General features: G+C 41.3%; 1 protein-coding gene across 1 annotated transcript in view; it reads right to left on the reverse strand.

Annotated features, from left to right (window-relative positions):
- The window catches only part of USP6NL (USP6 N-terminal like), a gene marked incomplete at its 5' end in the record, with an annotated part of 66,323 nt that extends 59,296 nt beyond the window's left edge, over positions 1–7,027 (reverse strand). The window contains 2 exons of the mRNA XM_008939573.1: positions 4,675–4,757; positions 6,954–7,027. Of these exons, the coding sequence (XP_008937821.1) occupies positions 4,675–4,757; positions 6,954–7,027 (157 nt within the window). The remainder of the gene's footprint in view (positions 1–4,674; positions 4,758–6,953) is intronic.
- Between the last annotated feature and the right edge of the window lie 14,114 nt (positions 7,028–21,141).

Here is a 21,141-nt window from a genome sequence, read left to right on the forward strand (position 1 = left end):
CAGGAGTCCAGCAGGACTTTTACTGGCAAAAAAGTTGTGCTGAATAAGGACCACGCCTGAAGGTTTTCTGGTAGGGATGCTGCTGCCTTTTTTTCTTAAAACATATTTTTAGGATTATAGATAACCACAGTGCACCTGTAAGAACACTGGTGTGTTCCCTCAAGACTTTTTTTACAGGTCATGATTAAGATGAGCTCCCTGACACGAGCTTCTCTAGACAAACATTATGCAATGTGTCCAGGTGGTACACGTGAGGCACAGCCTCAGCTAAGAGGAGGCACATCAGCACCCAAAGCATAGTGCTCTCAGAACTGATCTGTGTCCTCAGGGTCACCTGAGACTGGGCAGACCCACTGGGCAGAACTGGCAGGGTTTTAGCAGCTGGGGACTGCAGGGGTGACCTGTGTGGGAGAGGGCCACGACCTGCCCTGTGCCAGTCATGGCTGCTCCAGCCAGCTCTGAAACTGCTATAACCAAACCACCATGTGCAAAAACTGCAGTCAGTTGGAGGAACTCTTGATGCTTCTACTAAAAATGTAATTTTTAAAAGCACGGCAGCTGCTAGAGGCAGGAGAAATGGAGGAGATGTGGGGAGAAGCAGAAGAGACATGAGGAAGGAGATGTTGCTAGGGACACAGCAGGAGCTGCACTCCCAGGAGGAGGTATGCCATGCTGGGGTTGGAGGGACATCTCTGAGGGAACTGCAGCCCATCGGAGACCCATGCTCAGCAGAAAATGCTCAAGACACAGAAAACCAGTCAGAAACCAGGAGCAACAGCAAGAAGCCATTACATGCAGGACCTCAACCCCCTGCACTGCCTGTCACCTCACCAAAGAAACCAAAGTGAGCCAAGTACAACCCACGGCAAAGATCAAGAGAAGTTTTTCCTGGAGGCAGAGGAAAGAGAGATGTTTCCCCCACGTGCCTGTCAAACCTTTGGCATTTTTGGAGTCTGCACCCCACTCCCAGTACCCAAATCAGCCATCAAAATGTTGTGTTATTTGGCAATAAATGACATTATGTAAAAAATTCCCCTAGGTGAGACTAGTTGACCTGCAACACCACCAGGCTTAAATAATGCCATGATGACCACCACGTCCTTAAAGTTTCCCAAGGGCAGTCACTGGTAAGGCCAAGTTTTCTACATTTTAGCCAGTAATGAGATTTTAACTCTTTCTGGTTCATGCTTGCCTCTCAAATAGAATTTATGAGTATCTTGGTTTGAGTCAGAACAGAACTAATTCTGTCCAGTGATTTCATTTTTCAGGTAGGTCTCTTTGTTCAGTGGCCAGCCCAGCCCTAACCCTTGACAATGACTCACTGAAAACATACTCACTACAATTTAGTCAGTCCACTGACAACACTCCTCACAGGTACATTTTGTTTTGTACAATCAGCTCTTAAACATCCCAAGAGACAGATCCCTTCAGCTCCCCATGGGGTTGTTTTGAAGCTCACTGTGTATGCTGGAAAACTCCTTCTCAGATCCAGCTTTCCTCTAAAACTTCCCTTTATTAATTTCAAACAAGTCTCATTATTATAATACTTTGGTACTTCTCACTGAACTTACTTTCTTGTTCTGTAAATTCATCAGGTATTAACTCAGCTTTTGGGAGGCTTTGTTTAAATAGCTATTTTAATAACCTGTCCATACCAATTTCTTTTTAATATCAAAAGTCAACTAGAACATCCACATTCATTTGCAGAATTGCAAAATAAACAGAAAAAAAAATACTAGAGCTAACAAATTAAATTGTGTTCTTAAGGCAGCAGCTATTAAAAATTTAAGTCAATTCTAGGTAAAGATGGTCCTAACTATTATAAACAATAAATAATACAACAACAATTAGAATTGATCAAAGCTGCTAGGTATTTCAGTCGTGGGCCTTCAGTGAAGGTCAGCCTTAAGGCAGGATATTCCACCTGAAGGGCAATGTCAGGCCCATTTCCAATCACTAGCCATTTCTACACTGTTAGACAAAAGGGCACCTTCCCTCTGCTACTCAGTATGCTCTCAGAAGAAAATCTGAACTGTTTTACCCACTTCTACTGGTACAGAGGAATGACAATAGAAGTGTAAGTGTCTCTAGGTTCCCCAAGTTTATTAATTCCCATTTTGACACACAAATAGGGACACTGGGACATCAGAAGACTCATAGAGCTAGACCAAAACTACTCTTTATAAAAATCTCTAGTCTTCTCTTTCTCCCATCTTATTCTCACTGGCAAGTTAGGCAGTTGAGTGCTTTATCTCATCAAACTCATCTTTTCTGCCCTATCAACAATCAGTTGAACTTTGAAAGCACCTTCAAAGGGCCAAGGAAAGCTGCAGACAGGACTTAGCCAAGGAGAAAGAGAGGTTTCTAAACTACTGATGGTTATCAAGGCCTACTGTAGTTGAGAAAACAAGCCACGACTTTCCATCAGGTTCCTCACATCCAGCAGCCTTCTGATACAAAAGACATTCTTCATCTACTGGGTATTTTAGGATGCCAGTGTAAACAAGTTTACAAATTGTTACAGATCTCAACTAGAGCACACTAAGTGTGATACTGTTCCCAGATTTTCAGTTTTCACTGTGCATCATCCTGTCTGTCAACTGGCACTGTGAACACCTGATAGATGGGTCACAGGGAATGATGGCTCTTGTGGGTGACAACTCTTTGAGGGTTTTGGTACATCTGGCTTAATTTTAAATTCTCAGAAACAGGAGCTTCTTTCAGAAACTACCCATGAATACAGACCATAGTTAAAATCTGTAGTGAAATATATATTGGCTTTTTAGGGAAAGTCAGTTGATATGCTTATCCTAATTATATTTTTCCTATTAGGAGAGATGTTCATTCTCTGGGAAAAAAAGAAATCAAAGCAGCCTTGGTGGCACTCTCAGGTGAAATCTGACTTAAAACAAGACATTAATTAGCATATAAGCAACAAGTGTTGCCTAAGTATTGAAAAGACAAGGTATCTACATACATTTTTAATTTCTGCAGTCTTCACATATTAAACACCTTTCAGATTTCACCCTTCAAAGTTGACTATATAGGGAATTAATCTGCTTTAGTGACTGAAGACATGACTAGGGAAGAAGTATGTTCTAATGACTACGATGCATCTGCCTGCCGCATCACAAGAGTGACTGCAGTGTGATTTCTGGGTGCCCACAGGAGCTCCAAGTTGCAGCTACAGCAGCATGGAAACTGGCACACGTTGATTTGTCAAGCAGCACCTCCATAACTGCATCTCAAACATACCCCAGCACTGGAGCCAGCAAATGCAAGACTCCTGAAAAGTGACTGCAGCAACTACCGTAGCAGACACAAACAACATTCTTCTGTGCCTAACATATAAAAAGGCAAATATCATAATATAAATAATGGAAAAAGTTCAGGAGTTCATAAGGATATCAAAATCAAGAATTCACTCATAAATCTGAAGGCACATGATTCAATTCCCACTGAAGTCACCAGTGAACTCAGCAGTGGCTTCAATTACTTTTGCACAATAAATAATCCTGACACCCATTCTCCATTCAGCGTGCCTACAACTGCAGCTACAACACCAGACACGTGGTGTTGCAGCTGTAGTTTACCAACACAAAGACCTCTCTGTGTAAAATAGAACTGTCTGGAGGTCATACACCAATTTAACTCACCCTGATGTCACAAAAGGCAGCCGACAGGTAAAGATGACTGATTTAACTGACAGCTTGTAAAAACAGTGACACTACAAAACAGAATTAAAAAGGGGGGGAGGGGGAGAGTCCCCCCAAAGACAAAACACACACTCACCTCTTCCCAAAAATACTCTAAAAGTACATGGATATTACTAAGTTTTCCACTCATCACTGTTTTTTCTGGATTTAATGTATTCAAAAAAACACCCAACAGCACAAATGGCAGAGAGTCCTGACTGGAGATTATCAAAGCTAGCAATCACCTTGTGTTCAGTTTCTGCAGGTTGGATATTTACACCTGGCAACCACAAAAGTCCCAATGCAATTTAATCCTCTCATCTTTTATTTGCCAAAAAGAGATTATTTGTCAAAAAAAAAAAAAAAGGTACCTATAGGGCCATTGGATCTGGATTCTGGCATTTTCTGACTTGACTTTTAAGATGTATAACTTACTCCTACATAACATTGGGCCCTAGCTCAGCAGAGACTTCAGTAAGATTACTAAGTACATGAAGTTATATTCATATTTAAAGGGTTGGGATACACAGTTGTTCCTATGCAACCATTAAGTAACCTTAAATGTTGGGATTTATTTTTTTTTTTTAAAAGATCAACATTGTAACAGAATTTTTAAAAATCCTTCCAAAACCTTGGAAGTTAGTTTGTATATATTAATTACTTAAACCCAACAATTAGCTGCAATTTAATTCAGCTTGAAATATCTTCTTTTTAGACTATCAATTTACATTCCCAAATAAAATTGTCAAACATTTCATTCCTTACACAGGATCAGGTTTCAGAACTAAAAAGCAGAGAGAAATGGAATTGAAAAAATACACCAAAAAAATACTCAAAACTTACACAGCAAAGTTTACAGATCATTAAGAGTCAGAATAACACTCTCAAACAGGCAATACAATAAAAAGTATAAATGGCAATAGTAACAAACTCTTAATTTTATTTTTTTTCCAAGCCTGTTCTATTTTTTTTTACTTACTGTAGAAACCCAAATCTGTCTGTGACTTTGTAAAGACGATAGTCAGCATCTTCCCATGGTTCAATCTGAGCACCCTCCCGTCCCTGAAGAGAAGGGGAAGAAAAGAGCTGCATTAAGTTTTATGACACAACAAGCTAAGACACAGAAGACAGGATTCCATCACTCAAAGCATCATCTTTGGGCCACTGGTGGTAGGTGTCACCACCTGACAGCAGCACATGCTGCAGACAGTCCTGATCTAACCTCCACGCTGACTCCCAGCAGCTGTCGAACGAGGCAGCACCAAGCTTGCCCTCCAGGAGGCTTTCATTCATGTTCTGCTCTTCTACTTCAACTGCCAATTTTTCTCAGACTTGCAGAAATTTGAGGCATTTTTCAGCTAAATGTTCTTCTACTACGGGCTACGCAGAGGTTACTGAGTATGAAGAGAGGCCACCACTCAGAACATAAAACGCATGAGGTGTAAGCAGCCAGGTTCTGCTAGTGTGAGGGCTACTGGGTGGCTTCTGAGAGAAACTGCTAGAAGCTTCCCCTGTGCCTGACAGAGCCAATGCCTCCAAGATGAACCCACCTCAGATGTTAGAGCCCGTCAGTGACAGGGGTAGTGCTTCTGTGGTAACATTCACTGCACAACAGCAATCTGCTGCTGAGAGAGGAGTAAGAATGTGTGAGAGAAACAACTCTGCAGACACCAAGGTCAGTGAAGGAGGAGGGGCAGGAGGTGCTCCAGGCACCAGAGCAGAGATTCCCCTGCAGCCCATGGTGAAGACCTTGGTGAGGCAGGCTGTCCTTCTGCAGCCCATGGAGGGCCACAGTTGATCACATTCCCACCTGCAGCCCATGGAGAACCCCACACTGGAGCAGGTGGATGCCCAAAGGAGGCTGTGACCCTGTGAGAAGCCCACGCTGGAGCAGGATCATGGAAGGACCTGTGGGCTCATGGAGAGAGGAGCCCATTCTGGAGCAGGTTTGTTGACAAGATTTGTGACCTATAAGGGACACAAGCTGGTGCAGTCTCTTCCTGAAGGACTACACCCCATGGAAGGGACCCATGCTGGCGTAGCTCATGAAGAACTCCAGCCCCTGGTAAGGACTCACGTTGGAGAAGTTTGTGGAGAACTGTCTCGCATTAGGAGGCTCCCCACACTGGAGCAGGGGAAGAGTGTGTAAGGACTCCTCCCACTGAGGAGGCAGGAGGGGCAGAAACAACATTCGATGGACTGACTGCAACCCCCATTCCCCACTTCCCTGTGATGCTGGGTTGGAGGAGCTAGAGAAATTGGGAGCAAAGCTGATCCTAGGAAAAAGGGAGAGGTGGGGAAAATTTAATCTAAGATTTAGCTTTTATTTTCTTATTATCCTACGCTGATTTTGGTTGGTAAGACGTTAAACTAATTTCCCCACCCTGAGTCTGATTTGCCCGTGATGGTAATTTGGTGAGTGACCTCTCCCTGTCCTTCCATCTCGACCCACAAGCCTTTCCTTGTATTTTTGCTTCACTGCTCAGCTGAGGAAGAGAGCAACAGAGCGGTTTTGGTGGGCACCTGACATCCAAGCAAGGATCTACTCACCACACAATGCATGTTTTTTCCTTAATTTAAAAAAAAAAACACAGCCACTCAAGCACACACTGTGCAGACCACTAAGTCTAGTGGGTAAAATGTTTTATGAACTCTACAAACCAGTCCACTGCTCAGTACTCCAGTGACAATGATGAAGTCCATAAGTGTAACAAGAATATGTGAATATGGTGCAGGCACTCTAGGCAACTGTGCCACACTTTTACTTGTCAGGAGGTTCTAGAAAAACAACAACAAAAATGACTAGGGTATTCCTCCTGTTCCTCACAGCAATATGATGAGCAATAGAGCTCATTCACCTTTTAACATCTCTGTAATGATTTAAATGTTTCTATTACCATAGCCAAAAACTTAATAAATACAAAGTAAAATAAGAGTCATTCTGATCTCATAGATGTACTGAGCATCCTCCAACACCCCAGTTTCATTATTTGTAGCACATTACAGTGCCTTAAAATAGCCCCAAGGCAATCTGCCATGCACCTCAAAAAATTAGTTGAGTGAGTCCTTATCCAGAATATCCCCCACAGAGGGAGAATTTAATTCACCCAGAGGGCAGTTTACCATGAAACCATCAGATTATCATCACATTGAATATTTTAAACAGAAGCTAAAAAATGAATCATGGTTCCCACTAAACAGACATATTACTAAGATTAATTATAAAATGTCTTTAAAATTATTATGAAATTAACTTACTCTGTCATACTTGGCAACTATCTCTGCTCGTTCCTGGGCAAGTTTGATAGCAGCATCCTGCTCAGCATCTGCACCTGTGGAGAATTAAAACAATGCTGTTCAGATTCTCTCCCTTGTGAGCAAAGAACTGCAGCTAAATACTTGGAAAATCAACTTCAGAGAGGCTGCTTGGACAGAGAAATGCCAAAACAAGTGTATTAAAGCAAAATGTGACCTTGGTGCATGTCTTGAATACTCTTCAGAGTAAAATACAATTATTGGATGGTATCCTAATTGCTGAGTTTAGAACGTTCCTGATTTTCCACCAAAGCAGATATTAAATAAAGTTAAAAAAATAATACCCCACAACCAGCTAACTGAAAGGCTGAAGAAAGTAGTAAATGCTCCTAGCTGCCAATTCCACAAACATTCACATAGTCAGAGAAAGATGAAACATACGCTACTGGTTGAAAACAAAAGCACCAACTGTTTACAGGATCTGTAGAGAGGGATTAGAATATTGATGAACGCTGAAGAAACAGGGCATGACTTCATCTGAGAAATTGCCTAAGATTTATTTCTCAGAAAACAGAGAAGGACGTGGTTACAGTACCAGAATTGCAACCTGGGCAACCGAAGGATGAGGATATGACAACAGGAAGGTTGGCAGGCAAGGAAAAAACTGATGTGTGGGTAAGCACTGGACACACCAGCACACTGCAGATGCAGCAGTTCACTACAGCAGGGAAGTAAAGTTTAGATACATCTGGTTTGATCGAGAGAAGGAGAGGGAGACTGCACGTGTGAAATGCTGGGGTCTGAACCCCGAGCCCCCAAATTAAGGTTGCCATATGGGTGATCCCCACAGCCCTTCATACAGAGGTGGTGAGTTTGCCTGATAGCTTCCCCCCAGGGTGCGGCCGGCCCTGCAGGGAGAGCCAGAAGGGAAATGAGCCCCAGGGGTCCCGCATTGAGTTGACAAAGGTCAGGGGTCTGCTTGGGGATAAAAGCTGGGACCACTGGCAGGGAGTCAGGAGTGTCTGTCTGTGGAGTGCACTCCACAGAGCTTCCTGGTTCAGGGCAGACCTCCTGACTCTCCCTGGAGCTGGGCCCCAGTCTGCTCAAGACCTTTGCGAACGCGGGCAGATCGGGTGAGAGACACTATGTGGTCACCTTTCTCTTATGTGTTCAGCTTGCTGGTTTGGCTGTTTCCCATGCCAACTGTGGGAAACCTCAGGTCTCTCTTTGTACCACCTGTTGTGGGCTGAGTTATGTCCTTTGTGAGATCATTGGGGGTAGCCTCAGTTATGTAGCAGCTGATTGATCTGTTTATACCCCCAGCGATCATTCATGGAATGTCCTTCTTGTCTACAATACAGTCTGTGTATTGGTTCATCTTCCTGCTGGTGGTATCATTTTTGTTGGGCCTGGTCATTGGCAGAACAACGTGTAACTGAATTTGGTTCCTTGGCATTGTTCCCTTGGCAGAAACTATCTACAGAATATGGACAGGAGTGTAAAGAGGGCACCAAGAAAGCAAAAGTAAAAAAGAAACTGCTTTGGATATTCAACAGCTTAATACATTTCAAAATCCTAAATGTGATATGATATCAAATCAATGAGACAATTCAGTTTTAATCAATGATAAGTTTGTGAAAGATTCAAGAGCTGATTTGTTTTTATTATTAAAAAGCAACTAACTCTTGATAAAGCAAAGCCGTAAAAAGGTTTGAAATAGTTTTGAAGAACACACTGTTATAAAAATAATTCCAGGCATGTGGTTTTCTTCACATTTAGTTCATGGCAACATAAGGAACTTCAGAAACTGTGCCTATCAACCATCTGGTCCATGAAATAGAAGGCCAGATCAGATGTTACAGTCTTCTATCATATGACATTATTAATACATTTATTTGTTCAAAGTCAGTATTTAATAAAATTTACCTACACGTTTCTCAGGTATTTAGACAATGACTCGTGCCACAATGGCCTTCAAAGCCATCTGTCAGAAATTAAGCACGGTCTCTGAATATTTTCACTTGAAGATTCTTCAGGGGAATGCAGAGACAACCTCAGCACACCCACCAGGGACACAAGCGCCAGCGTTCAGGTGACAGCGACGCCTGCCCCAAACTTCCCCTAATGGAAAGTCTGACTGCTGCTTTGAAGTTTCCACTCCTGATCTCCAGAAGTTACACTTTGTAATCCTCATTCTAGCTCCCTTCTACCTGTCACCATCATATGCCAATCCCATTCACTAGCAAGGACATCAAGCTTGGTCATTTTTTCCAGTGTGCACCAGAAGCAGCACATGTATTTACACAGTTGAGGGAGAAACAAAAATTTAGTAACTAAGAATTACATCTGCTCTGTTTGGAAGCTGGGCATATCAGTGCCCCAACACCAGCAATTAACTTCCTCCCTGCAAGGCAAGAGGTGAGCAGATGTACTTCATACTGCTCAGCCTTTGGTGTTGTTCCAAGGAGTGCACTGTTCCTCCTGCTCCTTGAGGTGCTGGATCCACCTTCTGTCCTAAGCTTAAAGAGGACAGCAAGACACAAAGCAGTTTGGTTTCAGGTTTGGTATTCCCTGATGTAATTTTAGTGACTGTGGGACTCTGTTACCCCAGCTACCTGTGTGAATGCTGACCAAGACAAGGTTGTAACCTTGTGAGGTTACACAGCAACCTCAGCACCCTTCTAGAACCTCTTCCCAGCACGGTCACCACACAAGAGCATTGACTGAACTCTGTGCTCCTACGAGTGCATTCCAGCACTATATATTCCCAGACACAATTATAACAATCCATTTTTTATCCTTTACTAGCTGACATACTACACCTCCCAAACCAACAATGTCCACTCCAGCTACCAAATCTACACTGACAAAGCAGTGGCTGAAGCCCAGCAGTACTTTCAAAGTGAGAAGCTAAAGGAACCATAATCAAAATTAAACTGCATTTTCTTTTGTAAGACACAAATAGATCTGTGTTTACTGTAAGTCTTTATAGAAGGCCAATTATGGGATTTTATAAAGTGAACTTTATGCTTGCTTAGAAAGCTGACATTCCTTCAGAGAATTTAAGTACTGAGCAATCCTAATCTTCACTTCTCCAACAGACAGACGTGGAGTAAAATTTGTTTAATTTGTTTAAAGTACAACTACTGCTGGTCTTCAAGAAATGGGAGAAAAAATCCTATTGCTATTTTCCAGTAAAAGAGAGATTGGATTTGGGAAATAGCATTGCTGAACAGCAAGCAGACAACTCTGTAATAAATAGTGCTTGATAAGTCAAGCAGTAAGTAGTGAATAGGTTTTTTAATTAACAGATATAAAAAAAAAACCCATTACTATTATTTTTAAATGCACTCAAAAGGACAACACAGACAGAAGGAGTGGCAGAAGTTGAAACAAAGTTTGAACCTTTGCTTAAAAGAAAGTAAAATTGTATTTGCACTGAAAGGGAGTCCGGATTCATGCTGAAAGCCTGGCCCTGTCTTACCTCCCTCTCCTCTGTGTAAGTAACATGTGAAATGAAGTTGGGCATGTTCTGTGCCTCATGACAATTCAATTACACTTAGTGTGGAAATTATCATATTCATTGCTTTTAAAGTAATCCTCTTCACTTTCTGCCAGAATCATCTTAGCCTTCTAGCTGCACTGATAATTTCATGTTAATCCACCCACACTGAAAACTCAGAAAACAGCTTGAGATGAGGACAAGAGGTTATATTTTGGGAGATACACATACAATAATCTCTTCCTTACAAGAGGAACTATTTAATATCTCTGAGTTAGAAATTACACAATGATTTCTGATAAAGTAAAAACTAAAGATGGGAACAAGAAAAAAATTGTTCACAATGTATCTTCCTAGGCACAAAAATACATCACTAAAAAATTAAAGACAAATAACTGGTATTCAACAATCTTATCAGTTTTATTCAGTCAGTCTTATCTCACTGAAAGCAGTTAAAATTGTGAAACAAGTATGATTAAATTTTCTAATTAACAGTTAGCATTACAGATGATCAGCACCACATTATGCAGGAAACTGTGCAAACCCATATGAGGCTGACATTACTATATATTCAATTAACTTGTACAGAGAACTGATTTTGACTAGGAAATATATTATGAATGACCTGGTGATAAAATCTGCCAATGATGGAATGCTAAACAGTGCATTTAAGTCCCTCCCAAAATTTGTCATGCTTAAAAGGTACAAGTGTGCTTAAACCCCTGCCAAGCAGCAAGGCCACACATCCAGCTTTTGAAAAAGGTAAACCATAAAAGAAATGCCAGGAAAATAAAATTTCTGAATGGTTAGCTTGATACAACCCATTAGAGACTGTTTCCCTCTCACCACCCTATCACACTAACCTGTTTTCTGTATTTAGAAATATTACAAACGTGTAAGATTTGAGAAGCAGCAGGCAAAGGAATCAAAGCATCATTCCAGAAGAAAATGGAACAGAAAATCCCAGTCTGCATGGACATGGCCAGAAAACAGCCAGATTACTGCTGTTCTGCTACACTTGGAAATCAGATTATCCTCCTTGCCAGCACTGCTGGGATGACTAGTGAACTCCTGGAATTAAACGTTCAAAAGGATACTTAAGGGTGGGACTAGAATTGGCCTCATTTTGCAACTCCCTGACTTTAAACAGGTAAAGATTCAGGCCTGCTGAATGAGACCCCCGTGGGCTGCTGCCACCAGCCCTGCAAAGCGAGAAGAAAGCGTGGGCTAGCACCCCTCACCCTTCCTTCCTTCATCACTTTACTAGAGTCTCACCTCACCAATTATCAAAGAACTGACAAAGACAATTTCTTCAGGAACAGAAAGTGGTGATGGTATGTAAGAAATCTAAGATACACAGGCAAAAAATTAAACTAGTACTAGACAAGGCTACAATGCTCTTAGTCTCCATTGCTTCTTTTCTGAGAGAAGACATGAGTGATCTGTAGATGCCAACATTACTTAGCAGCAACAAATTTACAGGTGGATTCTGGGTGTTATCCCACTATCCACTATTAAGCAGCCTCCGTGTCCATCAACCACATTTAAAACAAAACACCATATTTTTAAAGCTGGAGGGTTTTTTTAAATTTCATGACCCCTGCCCAGTCAATTCACAGAAAAACTGTAAAAGTCACACTAAATTAAAATAAATTCCTAAAACTGACAACAAACAGGCTTCTCACACAAGCTTAAAAACTAACTGAAAACTCTCAGTTCCTATTAAGCAACTGCAATTTGAAGTATTTTGCAGCTTATGAGGAATATTGGGAAGAACAGTTTACTTTACTAGAATTCCACATTCTTCCAAACTTAAGAAAGGCAAGTGCAATAAATTTAACTAAGAAGGGAGAGAAGGGACTAATATTATTAATAGACAATGTAAATACCAAACAATGTAATGTTCTGCTCTATAATGAATGCAAGACTAATTGAAACGGACCAAGTGCTGTAAGTGATGTATTTAATGGCAAAACAACAGATGCAAGTAACAATAAAGACTGGTAAATTGGAAACAAGGATGTGCCCTACAAATAGGTGTAAAAATAAAATGAGTATTAGTGGAAGTCTTCTCATGGATAGAAATTTTTGCAAGAAAGCAGATGCTGATACAGAGCTACAGATTGATAGATCACATCCAACTAAAACTGAAATAATCCAACTTAAAATGAAATAATCCTGTCTTTCTCTGGCCTTCGTACCACCTTCTCCTTTCTGTTTCACAGGGAGAAACAGTAGCTGTACATGTAGGTATCTACAAACACCAGAGAACCTCTGATCCAAGGTCTCCCTCTGTCACTCATCTAAAAAATTATTTTTTTTTTTTTTTAGGTGGGAGGATGGAGAAGGCAAAAAAAAGGAAAAAATAAAACTGGCAGTCATGTATTTTTGTATTAATTCAAATTACCAGGCTAAACAATGAGAATCCTTCTCACAGCCCCAGCAGCATCTCAATTTTCTGTACTAAAGGAGGAGAAGCTGGCAGCACTGTCCCGTGTGTTCCCTGCAGCCAAACAGCCTGGGAGAGCCTGGGAAAGGCTCGGCTGCTCCTGGCCAGGAGTAACACAAACAGCCCATAGTTACACCTGGTTGTCATCACACAGCCTGACAGAACTGAGCTGCTCCAGAGTCTTTCCCACAAGACAAAAAGCTTCTCCTCTTTGAGGAGAAGTACACACCTGTAGTTGGAACTCTGTGCCTAACCCCGTATGGCTTCTAATCCTGTGCAGCTACAAAACTGCAGCACAGAAAGGCAGAGCATTTTAAACAGTGATTTTCATATATAATCCACTCCATGCAAAGGTAGCCCTACAACTTATGGGAATAATCTCTGGGGTGACTCAAACTCACTCGTGGTATCCTCCCTGAAACAGCCTGGTTAGATACAGTACCCACCCAAAAACCGTAACAGCAGCCGAGCACTCGCTGGCTCCTCAAGGCAACACAAAACGAGCACCACCAGCAGCCTCTGCCTGTTCCTACACATGTATAAAAGGAGCATTTAGGCAAAAGGTACATTATGGTGCTTATGCATTATCAATAGCCTAATAATTTGCCTCTTACAGATGTGCCATAAGTTTAAATAGAATCATAGTATCATTTAAGTTGGAAAAGATCTTTAAGACAGAGTCCAACCATTAACCCAGCACTGCCAAGTCCACCACTAAACCATGTCCCTCAGTACCAAATCTACACAGCTTTCAAATACCTCCAGGGACAGTGACTCCACCACTTCCCTGGGCAGCCTGTTCCAGGGCTTGACAACCCTTTCCAAGAACAAATTTTCCCCAAGTTCCAAACTACACCTTCCCTGGTGCAACCTGAGACCACTTCCTCTTGTCCCATCAGTTGTTACTTGGGAGAAGAGACCAACCCCCACCTCACTACAACTTCTTTTCAGAGAGTTGTAGAGATTGAGGTCTCCCCTGAGCCTCCTTTTCTCCAGGCTCAACAACCCCAATTCCCTCAGCTGCTCCTCATAGGACCTGTGCTCTAGGACCCTCCCACAGCTTCTTTGCCCTTCTTTAGACACATTTCTGCCCCTCAATGGCCTTCTTGTAGTGAGGGGCCCAAAACTGAACCGAGGATTCAAGGCACAGCCTCACCAGTGCTGAGTACATGGAGATAATCACTTCCCTGGTTCTGCTGGCCACACTATTTCTGATACAAGCCAGCTGTTGGCCTTCTTAGCCACCTGGGCATAGTGCTAGCTCATGTTCAGCCAGTTCTTGACCACCATGCCCAGAAGCACTGCCTCCTTCCACGAGGCCAAGGGTCGGTATACTAACAGCAACCTGTGTAATCATATCCCAAACTCTGAAAAGGAGATTTCTGCCTCTTTGCTCTCTGATCCACCACCACTGCCTCCTCAACTGTGGCGCAGTCTAAAAACCCCAAAAGACTTGGAACATGCCAATTTGTTTTCCATTACTTCACTCAAATTCTTGCTTATTCGCACATTACACATTCCACTGCACAAAGAGCTGCACTGGCACAAAAACTTGTCTGCAGGCACTACCACCAGCTGCTACGCATCTACACATCTAAAGCACATATCACAGCAATGAACAAAACATTCTGTAATGTGTTGGTCGTATCAGAAAGTCCCTTTAATACCCAGGCTGTTTATTTTTCCTCCAGTCTGTTCCCACGAACAATGAAATAAAGGCCATGACATACACTTAATAGTATTTTGTTGTGGGTACACGACATTCAACAGGAAAAATATTGGTAAATATCTGCACATAGATATTAAACCTGCTCTGAACAAAAGATTAAGCATTACTTATTGTACTTTGTTTTTCTCTTCATGCAGAGAAAAGAACTTTTGACATAGAGTGAAACAGTTAGAAAAGCAATTCCTTTTACACTGCAAAACTTCCTCAGGAAAACAGTATTTCTCAAAGTTAACTGAGCTACATTTCTTCCACCATTAAATATAATTATCCCTCTTAACAGTATTAAGTATTTAAAACTCAGAGTTATCACCAATTCCAAATGAGAGAGAAGTAAAACAGAACACAATATAAACAATTAAAGACTAGTACAGAAAATAAAACGACATTTTACCACTCTTTAGATTGTGATTTTCTGCCCAGTCCTTGTAAAACTCTGTTTTAGTCTTCATGAAGTAAATCTGTTTGCTTCTAGATCATATTCTAAATCAGCTTATCAAAAATGAATGGGGGAAAGTCCTCCTCCTCCTCCTCCTCCACATGCAGCTCTCGCTCCACAGAACCGAGCCACTTGACACATGCTCCTTCTCTTTCAAGGCATGGCCCCTCTACAGTTACACGAGCTGCAGATACTCAAACAAAGGTGCCATTTGTTTCTAGCAAGTGTCATGCAGACACCATGCTACTGTCCTCCACCACAGCCCACAGCCCTACATTCCAGCTAATAATAAACAAGAGGATTTGAACAAACAGCCTCAGAGGACGCGGCTCCTTTAACACATCCCTGTTATGCTCTTGGGTAGGATTTCTTACTGGTATTTACCAAGTGCTGCATGAAAAGCATCTTATTTAAAGGACTTACTAGAAATGGGGCTTGAAGTACCCTGTTTCTGGCCTATTACTCAAGAAACTGTGCAATTAAGTAACTCTAAAAACATAGTTTAGATTTCTGTAACTGTTTGGCATTCCCTCCTTACAGGATAGAGGTTTTACGTATTTTTCTCTCCAAACTCCTTTACTGTTCAGGAGATCTTGGGGACCTGGAACACTTTGGGTGTCAGCAGTTGACAAAAACATTTTCATTGATTAAAGTATAAAAATTCAAGATTTAGTATTGATAGAATTCATCTGCATCCTCAAAACCTAAAAAACAAATTTCCATGCCAAATACTCGAGGGCACACACATCAAGCACAGATTTTAGTCCTTGTACATGCTCTCTCAAGCAAAACGTTGGCTGCTGTGTGATGCTCTCAGCCAGAAGCCAGCCAACTCCTTTTCTCAACCTAAGCAAGTCAAGAGCACACATGCTATCAGACCTGGCTCGGAAGACTTGTGTGGGCAGCCAGCTCCTTGTGAAGCCAACAGAAATAAGATCAGTGGGACTGTTCAGCCCCGGGGAAGAGACGGCTCAGGGGGATCTTAATAGATGGAAGTACCTGAAGGGAGGGTACAAAGAGGAAAATGGAGCCAGGTTCTTTTTGGTTCTTTTCAGGTGCTTGGGGACAGAACCAGAGGTAATGGGCACAAGCCTGTCTCCTTTGTCTTCACCACCAGTTCCTACCCCTGGATCCTACCTAAACCCAAGTGTCATTTGTTTAGTCTCAGTACGAGTTTAGCCTGAGCTAGCGTGATCTCCACCAGCAGGCACATCTCCCCCATCTTCTTAGTGCTGACATTTGTAGGCACAGCAATAATCTTGCTAGAAAGAAAATCATCTTCCATTTCTCTCATAACAGACCTACTAAACCAGCTCTGTAAAATTAACTTAACTACTTTCTGTTTCCTTACCTGAGAGTGGACGAGCGGGGAAAACACAGAACTCACACACAAAGTACAGGAGCACTCATTCCAGGTTAACTCTCTCAACAGATACACCTTCACCACCTGAAACAACTTCTTTTCTAACATCATTGGTACTCTTCTGCCACACTCTATCCACAGGCAGGAGTGAGTCAAAAGCTACATTATACTGATATTTTACTTACATCTTTAATTGGTTTTCAACTTTAGCATATCTATTTTTGTGGGTGTTTTCAAGACTTACCCAGGGAAAAGGGAAGACTTTGGCTTACTTGAAATTTTTCTCTGTTCATAAGCCAAGAAAAAGCTAAAGGTGGAGCAAAACTATCTGTAAAAATCAATATATTCCATTATGCTCTGCCCCCCACAAAAAAACACATTCTGACAACAAAACACACACATGCTTCCCTCCCTTAATAATGGATATTTTTTTCACAGTGGAACCTGTTATAGTTTCACTGCCTGAGGAATAAGGGGTGGAAGACATGAAAACAGAGGATTTAACTGTCCTGAAAACATGACTGAACTCTCATCTTAATGAAAAAAAATCAAGTTTCACTACAGCAGAATACTTGCAGTTCTGCATCATCCCCTATGAGACGCTGCACAGTCCCCAGTGGAAAATGGTCACTTTGGAAATCAGTAGAATTAATTGCTACTAAAAACTATCTCAAAGCAATTTTTAAATTATCCCCAAAGGACTCAAGCAAGAGCAGGGAAACCAGTGCAGCCCTGCTACATTCCACAGAGGAATCCTGTGTCAAAACATGAAATCAGAATTTAGGAGTCTAATATATACTGCAAAGAATTTAAATCAACTACTCTTACTCTCTTGGTTTTAAACAGCTATTAACTAAAGGACTTACAAGAACTCCACTAATATTAATCAGTTGCTGCAATAGGTCTATGACTATTCTTAATAACACAGCCTTGCTAATACGTATTTATTAGAGCACTAAAAGAAAAAAACTCAGTATAAACAAGCAATAGAACCGAAAAAGAATGTTATCTAATAAAACTCAACTTGGCCATTTACTTAGTCTTCATTTGCAATTATTTTTAATAGGCATTTCATATAAATAAGTACACCTTAAAATTAAACTATCTCTGTCAGCTCTATCTATGACTAACCCAGCTGGAAACTGCAATTTGAACGCTCATGTCATCACCTCACTATTAAGCATTATTAATGTTACCACAAGAGTTACAAAGAGGCGCAACAAGAACTGGCAAGGTTCTACTGCAATCCCTTTCTACAAAGTGTTGGATGTGCAGTCATGAGCCAGAAGATAACTAATTTGCTGAAAGTCAACATAATCAGTTGCAAAACCAGAAGAAAAAATCACTGATAATTTGTGGCAAGCTACACTGAAACAAGTAAGCCCAGTTTTGACCTGTGCTTCTTTCTTGAAAGGGAATAAAGGAACAAAAACAAAAATCAGCACACTACCCACCCCCCTGGCTCTGTCAACACCATCCAAAACATTTATGGCAGCTCTTAATAGACTTAGATGTAAAAGACTTAGGCTGGGTATAATTTGGGGCTTGCCAGTATGTAAAGACTGGTCTGACTTGTGCAACAACTAGCTAGTATCTTACGTCTTAAGTTTAAGTCATCCTTTGTACTCCTCCTTCCCAAGGGTGCAGTTGGCATCTGGCCTTTTCACCAGTTCATTACTGTTTTTCTCTTTCCTCACTGCTATGAAAGGGCAGCATTATGACCATTAGTAAGTGGTCGTTCACATACAGGTTCCATCTTCAAGGAGATGTAACCACTATGTGGATTTAAGTAATGTCAGCCCTACAAGCAGCTGTACAAGTGGTGATCAGAGCAGATTTGCATTCGTCCTGCTCCAGACAGAGGAGGCCTTGTATCTGCAACACATTATAACCCCACAGCAGAGAAATGACAAAGATACAGCCTCCATGGAAAAACACAGGAGGTTTTCTACTACATGGAAATCATTTTATGGTCTTCCAGGAAAGATTAAATTTCCTGGAACTCCTTCTGTGGCTAGAGAACTGATCCCACTGTAACATGTAATCTGTTTCATCTACAGCCCATGAGTACTACTCCCACACTCCCCTTGAAATTCCTGACCTTTCCCAGTAACGGTCCTAGCCTTTAAAATTAATGTCTTAATAAAATATGCTGCAAATCAGCTGCTGTACTACATGGGAAGATCAGACACTTGACCACAGTAGCAGTACTGGCAGACAAAAAGCAGGACTATTTCAGCAGCTTTACCTTCAACCTCATGTGAGTCAAGTCATCCTTTCCACACCAGCACCTTTTCGGGTATTGCTTATGAGCTTATAAGCAAATTTAGCTGAAAAAAAGCTATTTTTTTGATCCCTTGTACTTTAAAAGTATATTATGTCTGCAGTCCCCAGAGGCTTTTGAAAACTAAAATATCTCTTCTGCACAGAGGCAACTCATACTCCTTTTAACTGTGACAGGCTACTAAACATACAAGCAAAATGATCTTTCAGCAAGATTGAACATAACAGTTCTCGCCACAAATTTCCTCTTTGGTTTCCCAACACCATACATCAGGATGACACATAAAAATCACTTTTTCCCAGCAACATAGATCAAAAGAACATTTCTTCAAAATTATTTGAAAAGGTGACATCATTTTAGACATAATTTCAGATTTCCTGTATTGTACATCTTCATTAGTAGTAGACTGTGAATGTTTTCACAGCAGTAAGATTTACAGTATCAATTTAAACAGTAAAATGGTTCTAATATTTTAGATTCTGGCACAAGCCAGAACGTTTCACAAGAAGAGTTATGCTTCCCACATTAACAGGCTTATATTAAAGTAGTCAGATACCACACTCCACTAATTATGTTAAGTCTCCCAATTAATCATTTTTATCTCAGTAAAGTCAAAATTAATGGAGCAAACAATAATTATATTTTAAAATTCAGCATTCACGATGTGAAGTCTATTCGCAGCTTAAAGCATCATCCAAACAATGCTGATGAATACCCTGGAATAAGTTTTTGAAAGGGGCCCGTCACTTCTGAGGAAGTTGTTTCATTTCTTCTTTAGGGCTAGAGAAGCTACAGAAGTCCTTTACCTACACAACTTTCATCTATGTGTTTATCATTTTACTGGCTAAAATTAAAAGGTTTGTTTCTCTACACAATCTGTGTGTTCCTCTACACAGCCCAACTCATCATTTAATTACACAGCCAATTTAACTGATTAAAACAGGAAGAAAAGGAGGGTTTGTTTTTGTTATTCAGCCAGTTAATAAGACTAAAAAGCTCCAAGCCAGCTCAGAATAAAAAGTCAACACTGACTCAAGCTAGTAGGAGTAAAACTTCACCAGCATCATGAGGAAGAACCTCCCCTTGACCTGCCCAGTGACCATGCTCTGTTAGCTGATGGCTGACAGGATGTTCTGGCTCAGTTCAAGTGGCTGCTGAAACCTCCCTGGATTTTGCATGACACAGAAAAGGAAGTGCTGGCAAACAAGCAACTGATGAGCAGTTACTGGCAGCACCAGGTTTTATGGCACATACACCACCAGGCTTTTCTTTTTCTGCCTTCTTCTGGGAAAGACATTGAGAGGTACCAGGGATTAGTCCTTAGCCAAGAGTGAGAAAATCAGCCTTCAGCCTCTGTCCACACTCCAGCTTGAGTCTCCCGGATGCCACGGGAGTGCTCTGACTGACTGACTATGTGGGTGCAGCCTCTGCACGGGGACACCTCAGGATTTTGATGTTTCGAGCTCAGTTCAGTTTTGCCCTGATACACAATAGGAAAATAAAATCTTAACCTTGCAGTTCTTAAATACGGCAGGATGACAAAGCCTTACTTGGTTTATTCCAGCAAAAGCATGTTACACTGGTTACACTGGTTACCACAGGCTCCTGGGCAGGCCGTTGGGATCCACACTGTGATACAGTGTGCATCTGAGGTGTCCCTCCATCTACCACAGCGATCAGGAATCACAGTACCAGTTAAAGAAGAGCTAAAAGGTCTTCTGTATTCAACTTTAATTATAATCTTAAAAGTGTTTAAAAAAAAAAAAAAAAAAAAACAAAAAACAAACCACAATGAACCTAGCATAGAATCGTAGCATGTGTTGAGTTGGAAGGGACCTCAAGAGGTCACCTAGTCCAACCTCCCTGCACTAACCAGGGAAGTGCCCAACTAGACCAGGTTGCTCAGACTGACTCTGAATGTCTCCAGGGATGAGACATCTACCACCTCCCTGGGCAGCCTGTTCCAGTGGTTCAGCACCCTCCTAGTGCAGAACATGCTACACCTCTGCTCACCGTAGCTGAACAGCTTTCTTTTCATCTTTGAGCAGATAAACATTTTAACTGCAGTAATACCCTAGGCACAAATAGAATCCTCTAAGGAAATCCTATGAAAAGCCTGAATGGCACCAAGAAGCTCCTATGACACTAAATCTACTCTGGCGACTATGATAACTTTGAGTAAGTCACAAAAAGACATCAAGACAAATTTAGATACCTAGCTGCTTATAATATCTGTCGTATCTACACAGCACAAAGTAGAGCTGCTTTGAAAAAGTCTGAGTAATCAGCTACTTAAAACATCTGTCATTTACTTTATTAAAAAATAAAATTAAGTTCGGGAAGAAAAAGACTGAAATCTTCTCTGAACATCTGGAATTATCTTAAGTGTTATGCAGTATTCTATCAATGTTTTGTTACGTTTATAAAG

Source organism: Merops nubicus, unplaced genomic scaffold, assembly GCF_000691845.1.
Source record: "Merops nubicus isolate BGI_N331 unplaced genomic scaffold, ASM69184v1 scaffold6934, whole genome shotgun sequence".
Taxonomy (NCBI): Eukaryota; Metazoa; Chordata; class Aves; order Coraciiformes; family Meropidae; genus Merops; species Merops nubicus.